At 40.4% G+C, this 17,584-nt stretch overlaps 3 protein-coding genes across 5 annotated transcripts; 2 read left to right on the top strand and 1 right to left on the bottom strand.

Annotated features, from left to right (window-relative positions):
• The first annotated feature begins 667 nt into the window (after positions 1 to 667).
• LOC142954927 (E3 ubiquitin-protein ligase TRIM35-like) lies at positions 668 to 2,820 on the top strand. Of its 3 annotated transcripts, none has more exons than XM_076096293.1 (2): positions 668 to 772; positions 1,123 to 2,820. In XM_076096293.1, exon 2 carries the CDS (start codon positions 1,140 to 1,142, stop codon positions 2,538 to 2,540), a length of 1,401 nt encoding a protein of 466 aa, XP_075952408.1. In that variant the 5' UTR covers positions 668 to 772; positions 1,123 to 1,139; the 3' UTR covers positions 2,541 to 2,820. The 3 variants fall into 3 exon arrangements, with proteins under 3 accessions (XP_075952408.1, XP_075952409.1, XP_075952410.1); XM_076096294.1 differs by having other exon boundaries at positions 751 to 811; XM_076096295.1 differs by having other exon boundaries at positions 763 to 789.
• A 686-nt stretch (positions 2,821 to 3,506) lies between these two features.
• Positions 3,507 to 5,132, top strand: LOC142954533 (E3 ubiquitin-protein ligase TRIM35-like). Its single transcript, XM_076095599.1, has 2 exons — positions 3,507 to 3,635; positions 3,748 to 5,132. Exon 2 carries the CDS (start codon positions 3,765 to 3,767, stop codon positions 4,698 to 4,700), a length of 936 nt encoding a protein of 311 aa, XP_075951714.1. The 5' UTR covers positions 3,507 to 3,635; positions 3,748 to 3,764; the 3' UTR covers positions 4,701 to 5,132.
• Positions 5,133 to 7,866: 2,734 nt separating this feature from the next.
• gmppb (GDP-mannose pyrophosphorylase B) lies at positions 7,867 to 16,517 on the bottom strand. Its single transcript, XM_076095597.1, has 10 exons — positions 16,396 to 16,517; positions 15,369 to 15,514; positions 15,183 to 15,263; positions 14,536 to 14,584; positions 14,255 to 14,397; positions 13,691 to 13,849; positions 13,456 to 13,534; positions 11,812 to 11,939; positions 11,545 to 11,727; positions 7,867 to 11,245 (listed from the first exon to the last, which is right to left on the bottom strand). The coding sequence occupies exons 2-10, from the start codon at positions 15,495 to 15,497 to the stop codon at positions 11,114 to 11,116; spliced, it is 1,083 nt and encodes a 360-aa protein (XP_075951712.1). The 5' UTR covers positions 15,498 to 15,514; positions 16,396 to 16,517; the 3' UTR covers positions 7,867 to 11,113.
• Between the last annotated feature and the right edge of the window lie 1,067 nt (positions 16,518 to 17,584).

The following is a 17,584-nucleotide window of genomic DNA, read 5'->3' as shown; positions in this document are numbered from 1 at the left end:
AGTCAATGCTGAAGTGTCTTAAAATTGTATTCTGTCTAATGGCCAGCAGGGAGCGACTCCTGCAGTTTGCAGGTAATGGCCAGGCATGGGTAACCTCGGTCTGAGGGTCATAGGCAGGGCTTACCTGGATTTCGGCAGGGAGATGGGTGCACTGGAGGATAGCCGGACAGCAGAGAAGGACAACTGGGCACCCAACATATTAAGTAGTGTGCTGCAGCAGAATGCGAGACTATAGATGAGTGGACAGACACAGAGGTGCACAAACAAACCCACACCCACTCACTCACTCAATCGCATGATCTGGAGATAATCTCAGCCATGTCATTTAATTTATCTCATAGTAAATACCTTTGCTCTTTATTTTGTTGTATCCATTGTTTTCTGATGATCAGGACTTAACTGTCTCGTGATATGATGACGTGTATTTACTTTCATTATCTCTAAGTGGACAGTAAAAGGGGAACACCCCCACCTGAGCACCTGATGGGTGTGTTCATCATTCAACAGATGTGGGCGTCAAATGACACGAGTCATATGACATTCCTAAGTACTATTAGGGAGTAGTAGGGACAGTCAGGGGGATACAAATAATTTCCGGGAGATTTCCAGAACATAGTCAAAATTATTTAAAAAAAATCATAATCTTTTGAAAGGGCGGAACTCAACGTGGGCGGAGTCAAACGTTGAGCGCAGCCCAGCGTGTTCAACTTTGATCAGCAGATCAAACTCGACAGAGAGAAGTCACAGAAAGGAGGAAATACTGGGAGCACAGGTAACACTGGGATTACTGTAAGACTGAAATACTGCTACTGTAAGCTGCTGAATAATAAGTTTGTGGTGGAAATATGAGATGTTCATTGATAACTTTGGTATGTCCCACTTTTAACAGTTTGACTGTTTATAAGGTGACATCACAATTATTTGTATAATGGAATTTAATTCAGCTAACAGGTCAATTTGCAGTTGCATCCTTATTTCTTTATATGCAGGCACTAATTATATATGCTACTGTAAGCTGCTGCTGATTTCTCTCTCACACACGTCTATATGCTGGAGGCAGGAGATTTAGTGGAGCTACGTGTCAAAGTGAAAGTAAAACTTATTTCTGTGTTCTGTTTTTAGCTTCACTCGGAGACAAAATGGCTTCACGATCAGAAGAGGATCACTGCTGTCCTGTTTGCTATGAAATCTACAACGATCCTGTTGTTCTGTCGTGTAGCCACAGCTTCTGTAAAGACTGTGTGAATAACTGGTGGAGAGAGAAACGAATACAAGAGTGTCCAGTTTGTAAGGAAAGACATTTATTAAATGATCCACCTCGTAACTTGGCTTTAAAGAACCTGTGTGAGGCCTTTTTACTGGAGAGAGATCAGAGAGCTTCAGAGAGTCTCTGCAGTCTGCACTCTGAGAAACTCAGACTCTTCTGTCTGGACCATCAGCAGCTGGTGTGTCTCGTCTGCAAAGAATCAAAAACACACAACAACCACAGATTCAGACCCATCGATGAAGCTGCACACGATCTCAAAGAGAAGATCCAGAAATCCCTGAAGCCCTTAAAGGAGAAACTGAAGCTCTTTGAACAAGTTAAAGGAAACTGTGATCAAACAGCAGAACACATGAAGGTCCAGGCCCGACGCACAGAGAGGCAGATTAAGGAGCATTTTAAGAAGCTTCACCAGATTCTAGAGGAGGAAGAGGAGGCCAGGATCTCTGCTCTGAGGGAGGAAGAGGAGCAGAAGAGTCAGATGATGAAGGAGAAGATGGAGGCTCTGAGCAGAGAGATAGCAGCTTTTTCAGACACAGTCAGAGCCACAGAGGACGAGCTGAGAGCTGAAGACGTCTCATTCCTGCAGAACTACAAGGCTGCAGTGGAAAGACTCCAGCATTGCCCCCTGCTGGAGGATCCACAGCTGCTCTCAGGAGCTCTGATAGACGAGGCCAAACACCTGGGCAACCTGACCTTCAACATCTGGATCAAGATGAAGGAGATGGTCTCATACAGTCCTGTGATTCTGGATCCAAACACTGCTCATCCAGAACTCATCCTGTCTGAAGACCTGACCAGTGTCAGACAAGGAGAGAAACAGAAGCTTCCTGAAAACCCAGAGAGGTTTGATCAGCATCGCGTTGTTCTGGGCTCTGAGGGTTTTAACTCTGGGACTCACAGCTGGGATTGTGAAGTTAGAAATGATAAGGCCTGGAGCTTAGGTGTGATAAATGAGTCTGTTCAAAAGAATGGACAAATCTCAACTGGATACTGGGATATATGTTTCCAGGATGGAGAGTACATAGCAACCTCCCCACCGCTCCCAAATGAAGTTCTGTCAGTGAAGAAGAAGCTCCGGAGGATCCGAGTTCATCTGGACTTTGACAAAGGAAAACTGTCGTTCTCTGATCTTGATACTAACACACACATACACACCTTCACACACAGATTCACTGACGGACTGTTTCCATACATTGATACCTACAATGAACTGCCACTGAAGATATTACCAATGAAGGTCTCTGTATCAACAAGCTTGTGGCCTAGTTTCTAAATGCATGAGCTAAGAATGCTAAGAAATGCTGAGAAATGCCATCATGTGACATATCAGTGATACTAAACAATTTGGATTTTCTATTCATGTTCTCATTCCAGTTACAAACTGATGAGTTTTTCTGTATGGAGGCAGTTGGCATTAAACAATGTAAAGTTGTTGCTTCTTTTGAGGAGCAGCAGTGAAACTAAATATCTGCAGTTGAACCTTTGTTTTTGTTTGTTGTAATTAATGTGTTAATTGTGTTCCATGTTGTGAAGTAAAGAGGACGTAGAAGTCATCTGAGTCTCTGTTCTCTTTACTGGAGGTGGTATAACTTAATGTAGACGTCAGTATGTCGACATCCTCATGAGGAAACTCTTCTGGAATATAAAATGGTGCGGTACAATAGCATTATAAATCAAGATAGGCAGTAACTTTATGTGAACAATAAAATAATACAATTATAAACTTGTAACATTAAAAAAAAATAGCAATGACCCATATTTCACAAATTGATTGATGGAGCTAGAAGCAAAAAAGTTAGACATTTCAAGAGGCTGCAAATTATGGTATATGGTATGGTAATTATATGGTAATTAAGGTAAAATAGGAATTAAGTGTTTTTTTAATGTAAGTATCATGGGTTTTTGAATAACATTAATACAATGTTATTTGAATAATAAGTTTGTGGTGGAAATGGTGTATGTTCATTGATAACTTTGGTATGTCCCACTTTTAACAGGTTGACATTGTTTATAAGGTGACATCACAATTATTTGTATAATGGAATTTAATTCAGCTAACAGGTCAATTTGCAGTTGCATCCTTATTTCTTTATATGCAGGCACTAATTATATTCTAATTGTACTGGTGTAATATATTTTCTAGGCTGCAGCTCATAATTTAGTGGCTCATGCAGTGTTGACGTGTCAATGTGCTGTAATGCTTCCGCCACCAGAGGGTGCAGTGGAGTGAGTCAACCTCAACCCGGAAGAGCGGAACTCAACGTGGGCGGAGTCAAACGTTGAGCGCAGCCAGCCCAGCGTGTTCAACTTTGATCAGCAGATTAAACTCGACGGAGAGAAGTCACAGAAAGGAGGAAATACTGCTACTGTAAGCTGCTGCTGATTTCTCTCCCACACACGTCTATATGCTGGAGGCAGGAGATTTAGTGGAGCTACGTGTCAAAGTGAAAGTAAAACTTATTTCTGTGTTCTGTTTTTAGCTTCACTCGGAGACAAAATGGCTTCACGATCAGAAGAGGATCACTGCTGTCATGTTTGCTATGAAATCTACAACGATCCTGTTGTTCTGTCGTGTAGCCACAGCTTCTGTAAAGACTGTGTGAAGAACTGGTGGAGAGAGAAACAGATACAAGAGTGTCCAGTTTGTAAGGAAAGACATTTATTAAATGATCCACCTCGTAACCTGGCTTTAAAGAACCTGTGTGAGGCCTTTTTACTGGAGAGAGATCAGAGAGCTTCAGAGAGTCTCTGCAGTCGGCACTCTGAGAAACTCAGACTCTTCTGTCTGGACCATCAGGAGCTGGTGTGTCTCGTCTGCAAAGAATCAAAAACACACAACAACCACAGATTCAGACCCATCGATGAAGCTGCACACGATCTCAAAGAGGAGATCCAGAAATCCCTGAAGCCCTTAAAGAAGAAACTGAATCTCTTTGAACAAGTTAAAGGAAACTGTGATCAAACAGCAGAACAGATGAAGGTCCAGGCCCGACACACAGAGAGGCAGATTAAGGAGCAGTTTAAGAAGCTTCACCGGTTTCTAGAAGAGGAAGAGGAGGCCAGGATGGCTGCACTGAGGGAGGAAGAGGAGCAGAAGAGTCAGATGATAAAGGAGAAGATGGAGGCTCTGAGCAGAGAGATGGCAGTTCTTTCAGACATAGTCAGAGCCACAGAGGACGAGCTGAGAGCTGAAGACGTCTCATTCTTGCAGAACTACAAGGCTGCAGTGGAAAGAGTCCAGCATTGCCCCCTGCTGGAGGATCCACAGCTGCTCTCAGGAGCTCTGATAGACGAGGCCAAACACCTGGACAACCTGACCTCCAGCATCTCGGACAAGATGGTCTCATACAGTCCTGTGATTCTATATCCAAACAGTGCTCGTCAAGAACATCCCCTCCGCTACTACCACCACCCCCTCCTCCGCCCCCGCTAGCTCCGGCATTCTCTCTCTCTCTCTCTCTCTCTCTCTCATCGCCGGCCCCGACTATATTCTAAGCTTCACAGATCACGTTAAATTGACTCTAATACCTGGAGTTAGTAATCACTGACTGAGATTCATACTACTCCTCGCAATCTGTATTCACACTCATGGTTTCCATCTTCTTTACTCATCTAATCTCTTCCGTCAGTCTAACTTTGTTTTAGGTGTTATTAAATGTCAATCACTCTAGCCTACTCAACACTTGCGTCACTCGCTCGCAGACGAAGCCGTTTTTGAGCGCGAGCCGGCAGCACCCCTACACACACACACACGCACACACACAATCACACACCCAGCATGCAACACTACTGATACCACTGATGTTCACACCCCATCGTATGTTCTGTTCTGTTCATTTCTACAATATAGTTCATACTAGTTCTACCCTCTGATTCCAGTTTCGTTATTGTGTGGTCTTTCTCTGCTGACATTCATTCCTGTATATGTGTGTATATATATATATATATATATATATATATATATATATATATATATATTGTGCATTTTACACACTTAATATTTTTATTCTATTGTGTAACCCTGTTTGCTGCTGCCACAGACAAATTTCCCCTTGGGGATAAATAAAGTACGATTCTATTCTATTCTATTAAGGCTCTATATAGTTATACTATAACTAGTGGCGGCTGGTCAATAGAGGGCGCTAGGGCGCCGCCCCACCTTGAACCACAACAAATAAAATAAATAATAATAAACTATACAAATTGTCAATATTTGTGTTTTTGAAATATGGAATCGCCCAGTAATATGTGTAAAATATGATATATGCGGTAAATATATGCTTTTCCTGCTCGTCCTCTCCGCGTGTGCACGTCTCAGCTGGCTGGGGCGCTGGCGAAACTGCCCCAAAGAGGCGGGTCTATGAAGCAGTTTAGCCAATGATGCGATTAGAGATATAAATGAGTGACATACAATTTAGCCAATCAGCGTCCTCAAATAGATTCTGCCCCAAGCTGCACGTTCCCGTCCGGACTCGTCTCTACAGGAGAGCGCGAGCACTCCAAGAGCCGTTTGAGATGAGAACTTTGGCGGAGAAACTGCACAATCAGACAGCAGACTAGCGGGAAAGGGAAGCAGTACATGTGAAGCTTCTCTCCTAGCTGAACACCAGGCAGGTTTGGCTAGCTGGATGACGTCATGCTAATAACTTATTTAGCTTTTTAAAACAACGGGGACAGATCCAGCACGGACAGTTAGGGAGAGAGACATGAAGCACCTGCTGAGACATGATATATAGTTATAAATAAATAATTATATATATATATGTGTGTGTGTGTGTGTGTGTTTTATATTATAGTGAATATTATGATATATATATTATTATACTATATATATATATTATACGATATATATTATATGATATATATATTATTATATGATATATATATTATTATCTTATACAGAATATTATTATATGATATATATTATTATATTATACTGAATTCCCTGTGAGGGTGACAAAAATAAGATGTCCTGACGTGTTTGTCAAAGTGTTATTTACTGCTTTTTTTCATGTTGGAATAAAAGTTAAATATTTAACTGCAAAGTAGTAATATGTGTTTGATACCTTAATTTTTTTGCATTAAATCATTCTGGGATGTTTGCTGAAATTGTTTGGATGTGGCACAGCTCTACCGTGAACATTTTCCACCAGCCGCCACTGCGTATAACCATCTGATACTAGCCAGAGTTAAGCATATTCATCTAGCTAACTATACCTACCTTGGAGTGTTACAATAGCCAGTATCATTTTATTCCATGTGTCCATCCAGGCAAATTGGTGGATCTAAATGTTATTAAAAAAAACATATGTGATGTAATTTCTTTGTAATCATCAAAAATAATGTTAAGTGTATGGGTATTTTTCCAAGTAGGCCACTGACTGGTCGATACGTGCGATGCATTGAGTGGGCAAAGCGCCGTGCATTGAGTGGGCCGGTCTGACAGTAACTCCCGGGCCACTTGTTTCCCGCAGTCCGCCCCTGTGTGTGACATTGTGACATGCCTGACCTGTTTTACGAACCAATGAGGATCTCAAGTTCGTTCATTGTGCGGTCTGGTATAGTAGTAGGAAATGCTCAGAAAACCTGTCATGTGACACATCAGTGATACTAATCAAGTTCTAGGAGTGAAACAGAAAAACATTTAATGCAATTTGGAGTTTTGATTTCCTCGTTTCCTCTGGTTTTTGATTTAAGGCAAATGTCTGATTACATAAATTAAGAGTGTCAGTGTTTCAGGGACAATCTGAGCATTAATTATGTCAGAATATTGTGAACATATATACATAATACAAACAAACAGTTATTATCTCCAATGTATTCATTTGTATTGTCTTTCTTGGGGGGGGGGGGGGGGATGTGACTCATTGTAAGGAATCATATATTCTTCGACTTGCTTTTTGGGCAAGTTGATGATTTTTTATTATTTTGCTTTTATAGTTACAATTTAAGTCTACACTGTCAATGGTTGTGTTATTAGAGGCATTACTTCTTTTGAACTTGTGAAGAGTTTAAATTCAATCTTGATTTTGAGCTAAACGTTAAAATCTAGAAGATCTGTTTTGTTCTCTTTGGTGACACCTGTGGTGATACGTGGTAATTACAGGTGTTTTGTATCCGTTCACCGCTTGTGTTTTTTCCAGGGAATGTTGCACACGTGATTTAAAAACTAAAACATTAAAGTCAAAATGGTTTCACACTAAAATGTGTTCAGAAATTTTTTGCAACGATCAAAATTTTTTTTAAATACAAGAGAAGTGATGCTTTGACATTGACGTCGTTATATTTTAAAAGTAGCTATAATAAAATAAGTCTTTAATATTTCAGGAATGAAGTAATACAAAGGAAAAAATATCCTATAATCATATATCTGTGTACAGTTTGTCGCTAGGAGATGAGCGGCTGTAGTCAGAGTATATTTTGAGATAGATCACATCCTAAGTAAATCATATTTTATCATATTTAGCTTTATGTCAAACATTGTTTTCTGAAGATCAGACCTTATTGTCCAATTTGGAAACAAGTGTCTACACTTCATATTCAATATAAGAAAGGTTTCATATTTAAGCTTTATATCAACATCACAGAAGAGAAGAGGATAAAATTCACTTCAATTTAATTTCTTTTATGGGAACCATTTCTCCCAAATAAAAAAAGATCAACTGTTGTTTCTCTAACAGAAAAAAACAAACACCACAGAAAACATTACTCTTATAATCTGTACATTGATTCATTTTATAATGGACAAAAAGAAACTGGTGTCATCAAAGCAGCAGATATACTGACAGTATAAAGCTCTGAAACACTGGATCCTACATTTCCCATAATGCAACTTGCCAGCATCTTTTATTTAACCCCTCTGTGCCTGGTAAACAGTTGGTAAAGTTCGATTCGCAGACTGTTCTACGTTTGTAGTCTCCAACAACCTCAAACTGAAATTTCCCCAATGACATCACTATGACATCAGAGACGACGTCACACAGCGGTTTCCACAGGCTGATCTGATGATAACCAGTAAACTGATCTTAATGTGTGCAATGGAGGGAAGTGACACTTCAAGACAAAACAAAAGAGATGAGGCGACATGTGAATGTGGTCATTCGATTATATTATTCTCTTTTTTTAAAAAGGCTTCATTACAAGAATTGACTTCATTCAGTCAGACACAGTCAAAGTCCTAACATGTTCTAAATACCGTCGATCAGCTGCTGACGTGACAAAAACATGGGACGAGTTTCAGAAACCTTCAACTGTAGAAGTTTGACAATTTATTATACTACCAGGTGTCTATTGAATGTTAAAATGTCTTGTTTTTCACACAGTTCTAGAAGCTTCATCCATTCCCTTCATTCGAATGTGAGGAGTGAAATCTGCCTAAAAGACCGACAGACTCTTCCCTCTACGTTCATTAATATACCTAAATCTAAAAAAGTCTGACATCAGTCTGTAACTATCGGACGGATTGACATGAAAATTGGGTTCAGAAATTCACGGCCCCCAAAAAGGTTGAATCCTGACTTTTCATCCAGTGTCACTAACAAGACAAAAGTTTTCGCGTGTCCAACATTTCAGTTCTCTTAGAAGTAAAGAGTGAATTTCTCAATTGCTTGAGATGAATGCTAAAATGGTTCGCTAACATGCTAAAGATTTGCATGTTTATCTCCTTTCAATGATGAGCTTCAACCACAAAAGAGGAAGCACGAGGTTCAGGAATTAAACTCTTGGGTCTTTGTGGTGGAAGATGGGAACATGCTAAAAATTTGTATGTTAGCATGCTAACAAGCTAAATCACAACATTAGCATGTTAACATCATTATTAACATGCTAGTTGTAGCTAACAGCGGATGAGAAAGTACAGCTTCGAGTGATGAAAGATGAGCCGAGTCTGAAATGTCCTAGAATGGCCACCATACAGATCTAGGGAACAACTATCAACTTAACTCGAGCGCCACCTTTGGGACAAACTTTACATGTTTTGCCCCACTTGTGATGAAGATCTAAGAGCAGCAAAGTTGTCTTTTCCATCTTTCATCCCAACGATTTAGTTTCCTGGTGTGTAAGGAATGAGTAGTCAGCAATTTAAAGATTGAGATTCATCAAACTTCTTACAGATATTGAGGTAATGCAAGAATGAAACAGGAAAAATAAATTCACCTTGTGTCATGACAAACGTGTTTTGTTCTCTAGTGGATAGCTTCTCGCTCGTTTCACTTCTGTTGTAACTGTAGCCACACCCATTAGTGATGTCACAGTGTCCCGGAGTACACCTGTACATCATCGCAGCAAAGTGACAAGTTAAACCACTGGAGGTCAGCAAAACAAAAAAAAAAGGTCTTCAGGGGCGTTAAGGTACTCTTAAAGAAACACTTAAACATAAATGAAAAACAAGTAGAATATCCCAGATGCATCCTGACGGAAACATCTGTAAATATACTTGATAAACTGCAGTTAGATATTAAAAAGGTTTGCTACATTTTGTTCACTTTTTAAAGAGCAGTAACGAGCTCATCATTGAAGCGCAGAAGAACAGATCAAAAGAACAGAAACGACAAACCTGTCAAGTTCAACAAGACAACGAGACACTCGACTCCTGCTCTACAACTCATTAACGCGGCACTAATCAATATCTTTATATAGAAACCGATCAAATTACATTCATCTAGTGGACACAAACAACTCAAATCAGATAATAATCAACTCTTTGTTAAACCACGTGATAAAAATGTTAGATTGTTTACAGCTTGTGTCTCCCCCCCCTCCCCCCCCAACAGGCCAAAGAATTAACTTATACTGCATTTAGTTGAACATGTCAGATCAGAAATCTCAGTGTCAGTCATGATTCCAGTCTCTGTAGCATTACGATCCTTCAGTGCCTGTTTTCTGTAGCTGTGTGCATAGTGAATCTTAACAGCAGTGTTCATATTGCTCTTTATCGCCCGCTGAACAGGCTTCATATTAATCCCTCCACCACCTGACAGACACCCAGCCCACACCAGCCCTCGCCCTATAGAGAGGCTAAGCCCCGCCCCTTCCGGTGCCCCCCATGGGACCTTAGTTTGTTGTAGTATTATTTAGTTTCGTGTGAAACCGATCAGTGAACTACATCTCTCGTCTCGCTCAATGTACGTCACCAACACAGCCGTTACCTTGACTAGCTAGCTAGCTAGCTTAGCCATCATCTATCTTATAATGTTATCTGACGTGTTTTATCCAGCAAATCTTGTTATGAGCCGGGGAAGCGAAAGGACGAGCGAGACCCGTTGTTTGCGTTAGTACATCCTGGAACACTTCAAGAGTTTTACAACAAAATGCAACTTTCTTGATGTGCAAAAATCTATTTTAAATATGCGTTACTTATGGCACAATTCTAAAGGGATCAAATAATTATACGTCTCTCATCGTTGACTATCGTACAGGTTTTTTCCCGAAATACGGTCCCATGGTGGTCAACCGGAAAGGGGGCGGGACTTCGCCTCTATCGAAATAGTGTTCACAGGAGATATTTATCATCCACCACGTTCAGGACTTTAGCGTTCAATGTTTTTACCTGCAGCTCTGACAGACGTTTAAACAAATATAAACCTTCCTGATGGGCCGGGCTGCTTTTTGACAGCTTTTTTGCTTACGCCATTGTTTCTGATTGACGGATTGGTGCAGTTAAGCAGGGCTAAAAACGAGTCCAAATTAACTTTAAAAAAAGAAGAACAAAACCTTCTCTTGTCCTCTTTTTTCCCCCCTCTTCTCCACTCGTCTGTTAATCTCTCTCTCTCTCTTCTGGCACAGTTTGGGTATTTAGTCGAGTCCGTATAAAAAGGCGTTGGGTTTTTTTTTCTCCTCTGTCCGCTGCTACATGATGATTCGTGGCTCTTGGACCGACTCGTTGATGGATTTGTGAGGCAACACGTTGGCACCGTTCAGGTAAAGCTCGTCGTTCACGATCACATCCTCCCCCAGCACCGTCACATTCTCCATGCGGACCTGACGACACAGATTGACCCAGAAATCATCATCATCACAGCAATCATGAAAAGTATCGACAGTACACATTGTACAGTATTGAAGACTTGAAACTAGAGATTGAGACCATAAACTCATGTTTACAATGTTTACTGAGGTAATAAATCAAGAGAGAAGTAGAGTCATTTTCTCATAGACTTCTATACAATCAGAGGAGTCGCCCCCTGATGGCCATTAGAGAGAATGCAGCTTTAAGGCACTTCAGCATTAGTTTCACTTTTCAGAACCGGAGGTTGACGCCCTCTGTGCTCTTCACTCACCCACTGGCCCACAGAGGAGCTCCAGCCCACGATGCAGCTCTCCAGCCAGGAGTGCGATCGAACCCGCGCTCCCTTCAGCACCGTGCAGCGTTTGATCCTCACGCCGTCCTCCACGACCACGCCGGCACCGATGGAGACGTTCGGGCCGATGGTGCAGTTCTCCCCGATCTGCGCCGTCGGGTCCTGCAGAGGGAGAAGCGAGGAAGGAGGGTCATCATCGGGCACGGTGTTTATTTCTACATAGAAACGCCAACGAGCTGGACTCACCACCAGAACGTTGCCGAGGAATCCGGGCCCCGTGCGCAGCCTCTCGGGGGCGTGTTGTCTCAGCGACTGAAGGTACATACACATCCCCGTCAGGAAGTCTTTAGGCTGACCGATGTCCATCCAGAACCCTGCAGACAGACGAACAAATAAAACAAACATACAGAGACACTCAGTGGGAGAAGCTGGTTATCGTGGAAACAAGGACACAGAAGCAGAAGCTTACTTGAGATGCTGAAGCACAAGCTCGTCATGAACTGACCTCCGCTGACAACAAATCAGTCTTTAAATGTTAAAACTTCTAGATGTTTCCACTGCTTCAGCTGATCGCTCCCCGAGAGGGACGAGGATCTAGAGAAGCACCGAGACCAGATTCCCAGATACTGATCTGCTATTATCTCCATCTGAACACTACAGAGTCCAGCCTGCTGGGGGGTAAAGATTAAATAAACGGTCCTAATCGGGTTTCAGTGTGTTTTTGTTTAGCATCGGTGCTTCTCTATAAACTCCAGAACTACGTGAGTTCGGGTGTGAAGAAGAAGACACTTACGTCTGGTAGAGCTGTGAGACCAGAGCGAGCACACAGGTCAACTTCCCACAAAATATTCATCACGTTACCGTTAAAATAAAATCCCTGGGAACACGATGACAACAGAGCAATAAAGGAAAAGACAATAAAGTCCCAAGCAAAACTAAAAGTACGGCAAATGTTTCTGGCTTACATTAAAGGGAACAGGGTACTAGTACACAGGATGTGTATGTAAATACTGTATATGTGTATATGTATATAGAATTATTGCCTTTTAAGTTTTTTGTATCATCCATATTTTTGGATAAAGATGTTAAAATGAATACAAATGAAATGCTAAAAAGTTAAATAAAGGAAAAGACAAAAAAAAAAAAAATTTAAAAAAATGATTTGCTTCCTTGCCAAAGTTAGTTGAGGAGTTTCATGTTTGTACGCTAAACATGAGACTATTGCCAGCAGCTGGCTAACTTAGCTTAGCATAAAGACTGGAAACGGGGGGGAAACAGTTAGCCCGGCTCCGTCCAAAGGTAACAGAATCTGCCTTCCAGCGCCTCTAAAACTCACCAGTTAATACGCTGTTTGTTTAATCCGTGCTGATCCCACATCAGTGTTTAATCAATGAGCTGTAAGTCTCAATGTGTGGAAGAGACTGGAATCATTGCTTTATGTGCAACACAACATCAGGCTGGAGTTTAACATCGCTTTCCCTAACTTTGTAAAACGAAATGTAACAAATAAATACATAGATTTACTGAATTATCATTTATCGTTAAAATAATAAATTGTCCACCAGCAACGTGGTTAAAAATCTTCTAAATTGACAGAAATTACAATTCAAGTGTAAACTTTTTTTAATGCCGCAACAAATGGGTCAAAACTTTTAAAATTTAAATTCCAGAATATAATTTATACGGTGTATGAATATCAAATTGAATAGATCGGCCCCATTGTCACTGATCCAGCTTTCTGACATTTGATAAATGAATCAATTAATCTATTTTAAAAAATAATTAACTGATTAACCAATAATTAAAATGTTTGTTAGTTGCAGCCATAAATAAAATAAATGTGTGTATTATAGATCTGTGTTGTAGTACTGCAGGTAGTAGTATTGTTACCTTGTAGCTCCATGGTGTACAGATGTCCCTCCTCTGCCATGACAGGAAATATCTCTTTCTCTATGGATGTGGGTCTCAGCTGCACACACACAAAGTCACAAATATAATTATATGCCAGTACAGCGTATCAACACATTCACACATTTACTCGTTACTTCACAAATGTTTTTGTGTGTGTGTGTGTGTGTGTGTGTGTGTGTGTGTGTGTGTGTGTGTGTGCGCGTGCGAGAGTCACCTGGATCCTGCTGAGCATGCTGGGATTGAAGATGTAAATGCCGGCGTTGATCTTGTTGGAGACGAAGACCTGCGGTTTCTCAACAAAGCGGTGTATTCTGCCGCTGTCCGCCTCAAACACCACCACGCCGTATTTAGAGGGCTCCTCCACCCGCGTTACCTTCACACACACATTAACATCATAACATTATTCTCTGAATGACGAGTGAAACCAAAACAGAATTTAAAACAAAAACATGAAAACTGACCCAAAACTAAAATCAATCTAAGTTTTATTCAAATGTGCTGAAATTAAGTCAAAAAATGTGTTCTCTTGCATCCAAATCTTATCCTAGAATCTAAATGTTTTCTCTTTGGAACAAGAGCAGTACAGGGAACATGGGAACAATACAGGGAACAATGCAGTACAGGAACAATCCACTATCCACTAGATGGCAGTAAAACATTGATCCACAGTTTCAACTTAAGACTAAATAAATGTCATAAATGAAAACGTATTGTGAGAAGCTTCACTGTTAACTGAAGGCGAAAATGACCCCAAAAAATAAATAAATAAAAAACCCACCACGATGGTTCCCTCTTTGCCGTGGTTGTGGTGAAACTGCAGCAGATCTTTGAACGGAAAATCACAGATGACGTCCGAGTTCAGGACGAAGAACGGCTCGTTGTCGACGTTCAGCAGCTCTCGAGCCAACGCCAGAGGACCCGCTGCACACAAACACACAAAGTCACACACACAAACACACAAAGTCACACACACTATTCCAACCACTGGCTACTTTTTAAATGTACGTTGTTGTGGTGCAGAGTGAGAGAGTTTCCTGTCTGTAGTCAAGAGAAACTCACCCGTTCCCAGAGGCTCCTTCTCATGAGACAGAGAGATACGAATCCCAAGCTGAAGAGAAGATAGTGAAACATTCAGGACACCAAAGAACACTCAGAATGTTCATTAACAAGCCGTCAATAATAATCAAAGTCACTAATGATCAACTGATTCATTCATTGATGAATTGATGCATCAATAAACTATAAATCATGACAAACTTTGACTTAAGATTGAATTGGTTAATAAAATATGTCCAACAGGTTCTTATTTATTAGACAATATTTTATATCAAAAGTTAAAACGGCTGAAGAAAGACAAATCTGTGCACATGGATGAAAACAGTTAAGATGTGTTCATGGTAACATTACGGTTTCCCTCTGGCCTTCAAAATAAAACGGGAGAGGGAGAGATTACGTCGCTTTATGGTGACGTAACCGGTTATCTAATCTTCACTTTCACTAAATTAAAGCAGCATGGATTCGATTTTTTTGGAGTCTGTCAAAGCATCTGTCTCCATGTAATGTGGTGGCAGCAGAGGTCAAATCTCAAGAGAATAAACAAACTGTGGATGAATGTTTTTGGTGATTTGTGTGAATTGACCCTTCTGCTGCCGATGTGCATCACAGCTGGAACCGTGTGTCAGAGCGAGACGGTTTGTGGTACGTACTCTCTCCTCCTGGACTCTCATCTCTCTCTCCAGCAGATCCGACATGTAGCTCACCGCCAGAATCACATGGTCCACTCCGGCCTGTGCACACACAAAGAGAGAGTGAGAGACCTTCAACCTCAGCAGTAAAGTTGGTGTGTTGGATTTTAAAATGTGGGATCCCATGAACAGGACTCTACTCCGTACCTTGACCAGTGCCTCCACCTGGTGCAGCAGGATGGGTTTGTTGCAGAACTCCACCAGCGGTTTGGGGACGCTCAGCGTGAGCGGCCGCAGCCGGGTCCCGTAACCCCCGACCAGGATCAGAGCCTTCATGCTTGTGGCGTTAGCACCTGTGACACAAATGTAATAGTGATACATGAGAGGCACAAACTGGGGATTTCTCCAGTTATTTATTTTGGTTTTTCCTCTGATCTGTCAACCTTCAAAACATTAAAGAAAAAGTTCATATTTGGGCCTCAGAGGGGCACTACTGAGAAGACATAAACACTTGTCAGATTGCATTCTTGTTTGAGTCATAAGATAAATATTGCATGTTGGAAACTCGTCCAGCCAGATTCTCCCTTTTAACTAAATCCTAACAACTACAACTGTCTATATTGTTGATTAATAAAACCAATTAACACTTGAAGAAATGAACATGTTTATCACTATGTCTCAGAGCTCAAACTGATGTGTTTGAATGTTTTTTGTTTGACCGAAACCCAAAAGATAATACATTTACAGTTATATAAAGCAACAAATCCTAAAATAAGAAGTGTAGTCTGACTAAAGTTAGTTTGCTTATTTCTCAGAAGAGAGTTGTAAAGATTCATTCATAAAGTCTCAACAAGATGATCCCATGAGAGAGAGAACCCATTAATGTATGTATGAAGTCTGGCTCGTGTTCTTTTAGTGAAGTATCAACAAAACAAACAGAATAAAGAGGAGATAAAACGAGGGCACACAGATTAAAGCAGCTACTGTAGCTACTATATATACAATAATATATACGATAATTTATGAATAAACTGTAAGTATTGTGTAGCTTATGAGCCAAGAGATAAAACAGACTGTGCTCATGTCTCCTGTGATTGTAGCTAACAGCTGTTAGCTTAGTTGAGCTAACGTTAGATACATTACTGAATAAACAGCGTTTAACAACAGGTAGATAGCAGCCAACTGCTGTCTTCAGTCTGTGTGAGAGTGCGTAAGGAGGGTGAAAACTACTTACGTGAGTTTTTGTTAGAGCAAAAGTCTCCAAAGTGATTTCTGAATGACTGAAACTGTGGGAATGACACGTAAGATCGTTTAAATCCGGATTCTCTTGTTTCGCTTCCTGTCAAGCGGATCAAGCGTCAAGTGAGATAGCGGGACACGTCAAACATCCGGTAAATGGTTTCAAAATAAAAGCACTATGTTTAGTTAGTCGTTTTGAACTAATTTCTTAATCGAGAGACATATTGCAATGTGAGGCACTGTTTTTATTTTGGCTTAGACAAAAGATTTGCAAGTTGGAACCCACTGCTAGAAAGTAAAAATTCAAAAATTCAGAAATGTCTAATTGCAATTAAAGACAATTATTATTACCCAGAGACAACAAAACGTGGGAATATGAAATCAACCTATTCTACAGTGTTAAGTTTATTAAAAAGTAGAAAAACAATAAACAAGTGTAACTTGAGAAAAAGTTGCTGATTTGTATACAATAACAGCAACAAATCCAAGCCTGAATTCCGATCTTTAGAGGCTATCATTTCGTTTTCATTTGTATGCCATATCTACACTAAATTATTAAATTTATTTAAATATAAGTAATCTTTAGGAAAAAAGTTGAAGTTGATTTTACTTTAAAAGGCCACATCATCCAGTTTCCGGTCTGTCTAGCTGACTTTGGCTACCTTGATGGTCTGCCTCTCGGCGCTGTCACTGACACGGGGTGTGTAAATTAACCGGAGACTTAAATGAAAAACGCAAATCTTCCAAAACCAACGTTAGACGTGTTATATTCTTATTTCATTATTTTCTATTGACGAAAAATATGCCAAATCACCATGACTATCTCACTTATCCCGTAACCTCTATTTATACGTTTCATCACGCCCCCTAACGCAGAACACAATGGTATGTCCCAAACACTCCGGTCCCGCCTCTTCACGACTTCTGGCCAATCACAGAAAAACAGCGTGGCGATGGAAGGCGAATTCACTGCGTTCACATTTGACAGCTGACAGCTTGTTTACCTACTTTCGGACCTCGATCCATATCTTTATTAAAAAAAGTATTTATTCGTTGGGTTTGTTCATAACATAAAAAATATACATATATAATATATATAAAAATTTGATTTTGACTTGATCACAAATTTAACTCCAACTTACTACGGAAAAATGTTTTTGACTTACATGGTGTATTTTAACTAC

This window comes from Anarhichas minor, unplaced genomic scaffold (assembly GCF_050575085.1).
Source record: "Anarhichas minor isolate MPS153535 unplaced genomic scaffold, ASM5057508v1 ptg000021l, whole genome shotgun sequence".
NCBI classification, from domain to species: domain Eukaryota; kingdom Metazoa; phylum Chordata; class Actinopteri; order Perciformes; family Anarhichadidae; genus Anarhichas; species Anarhichas minor.
This window is presented reverse-complemented; position numbering and strand designations above follow the sequence as displayed.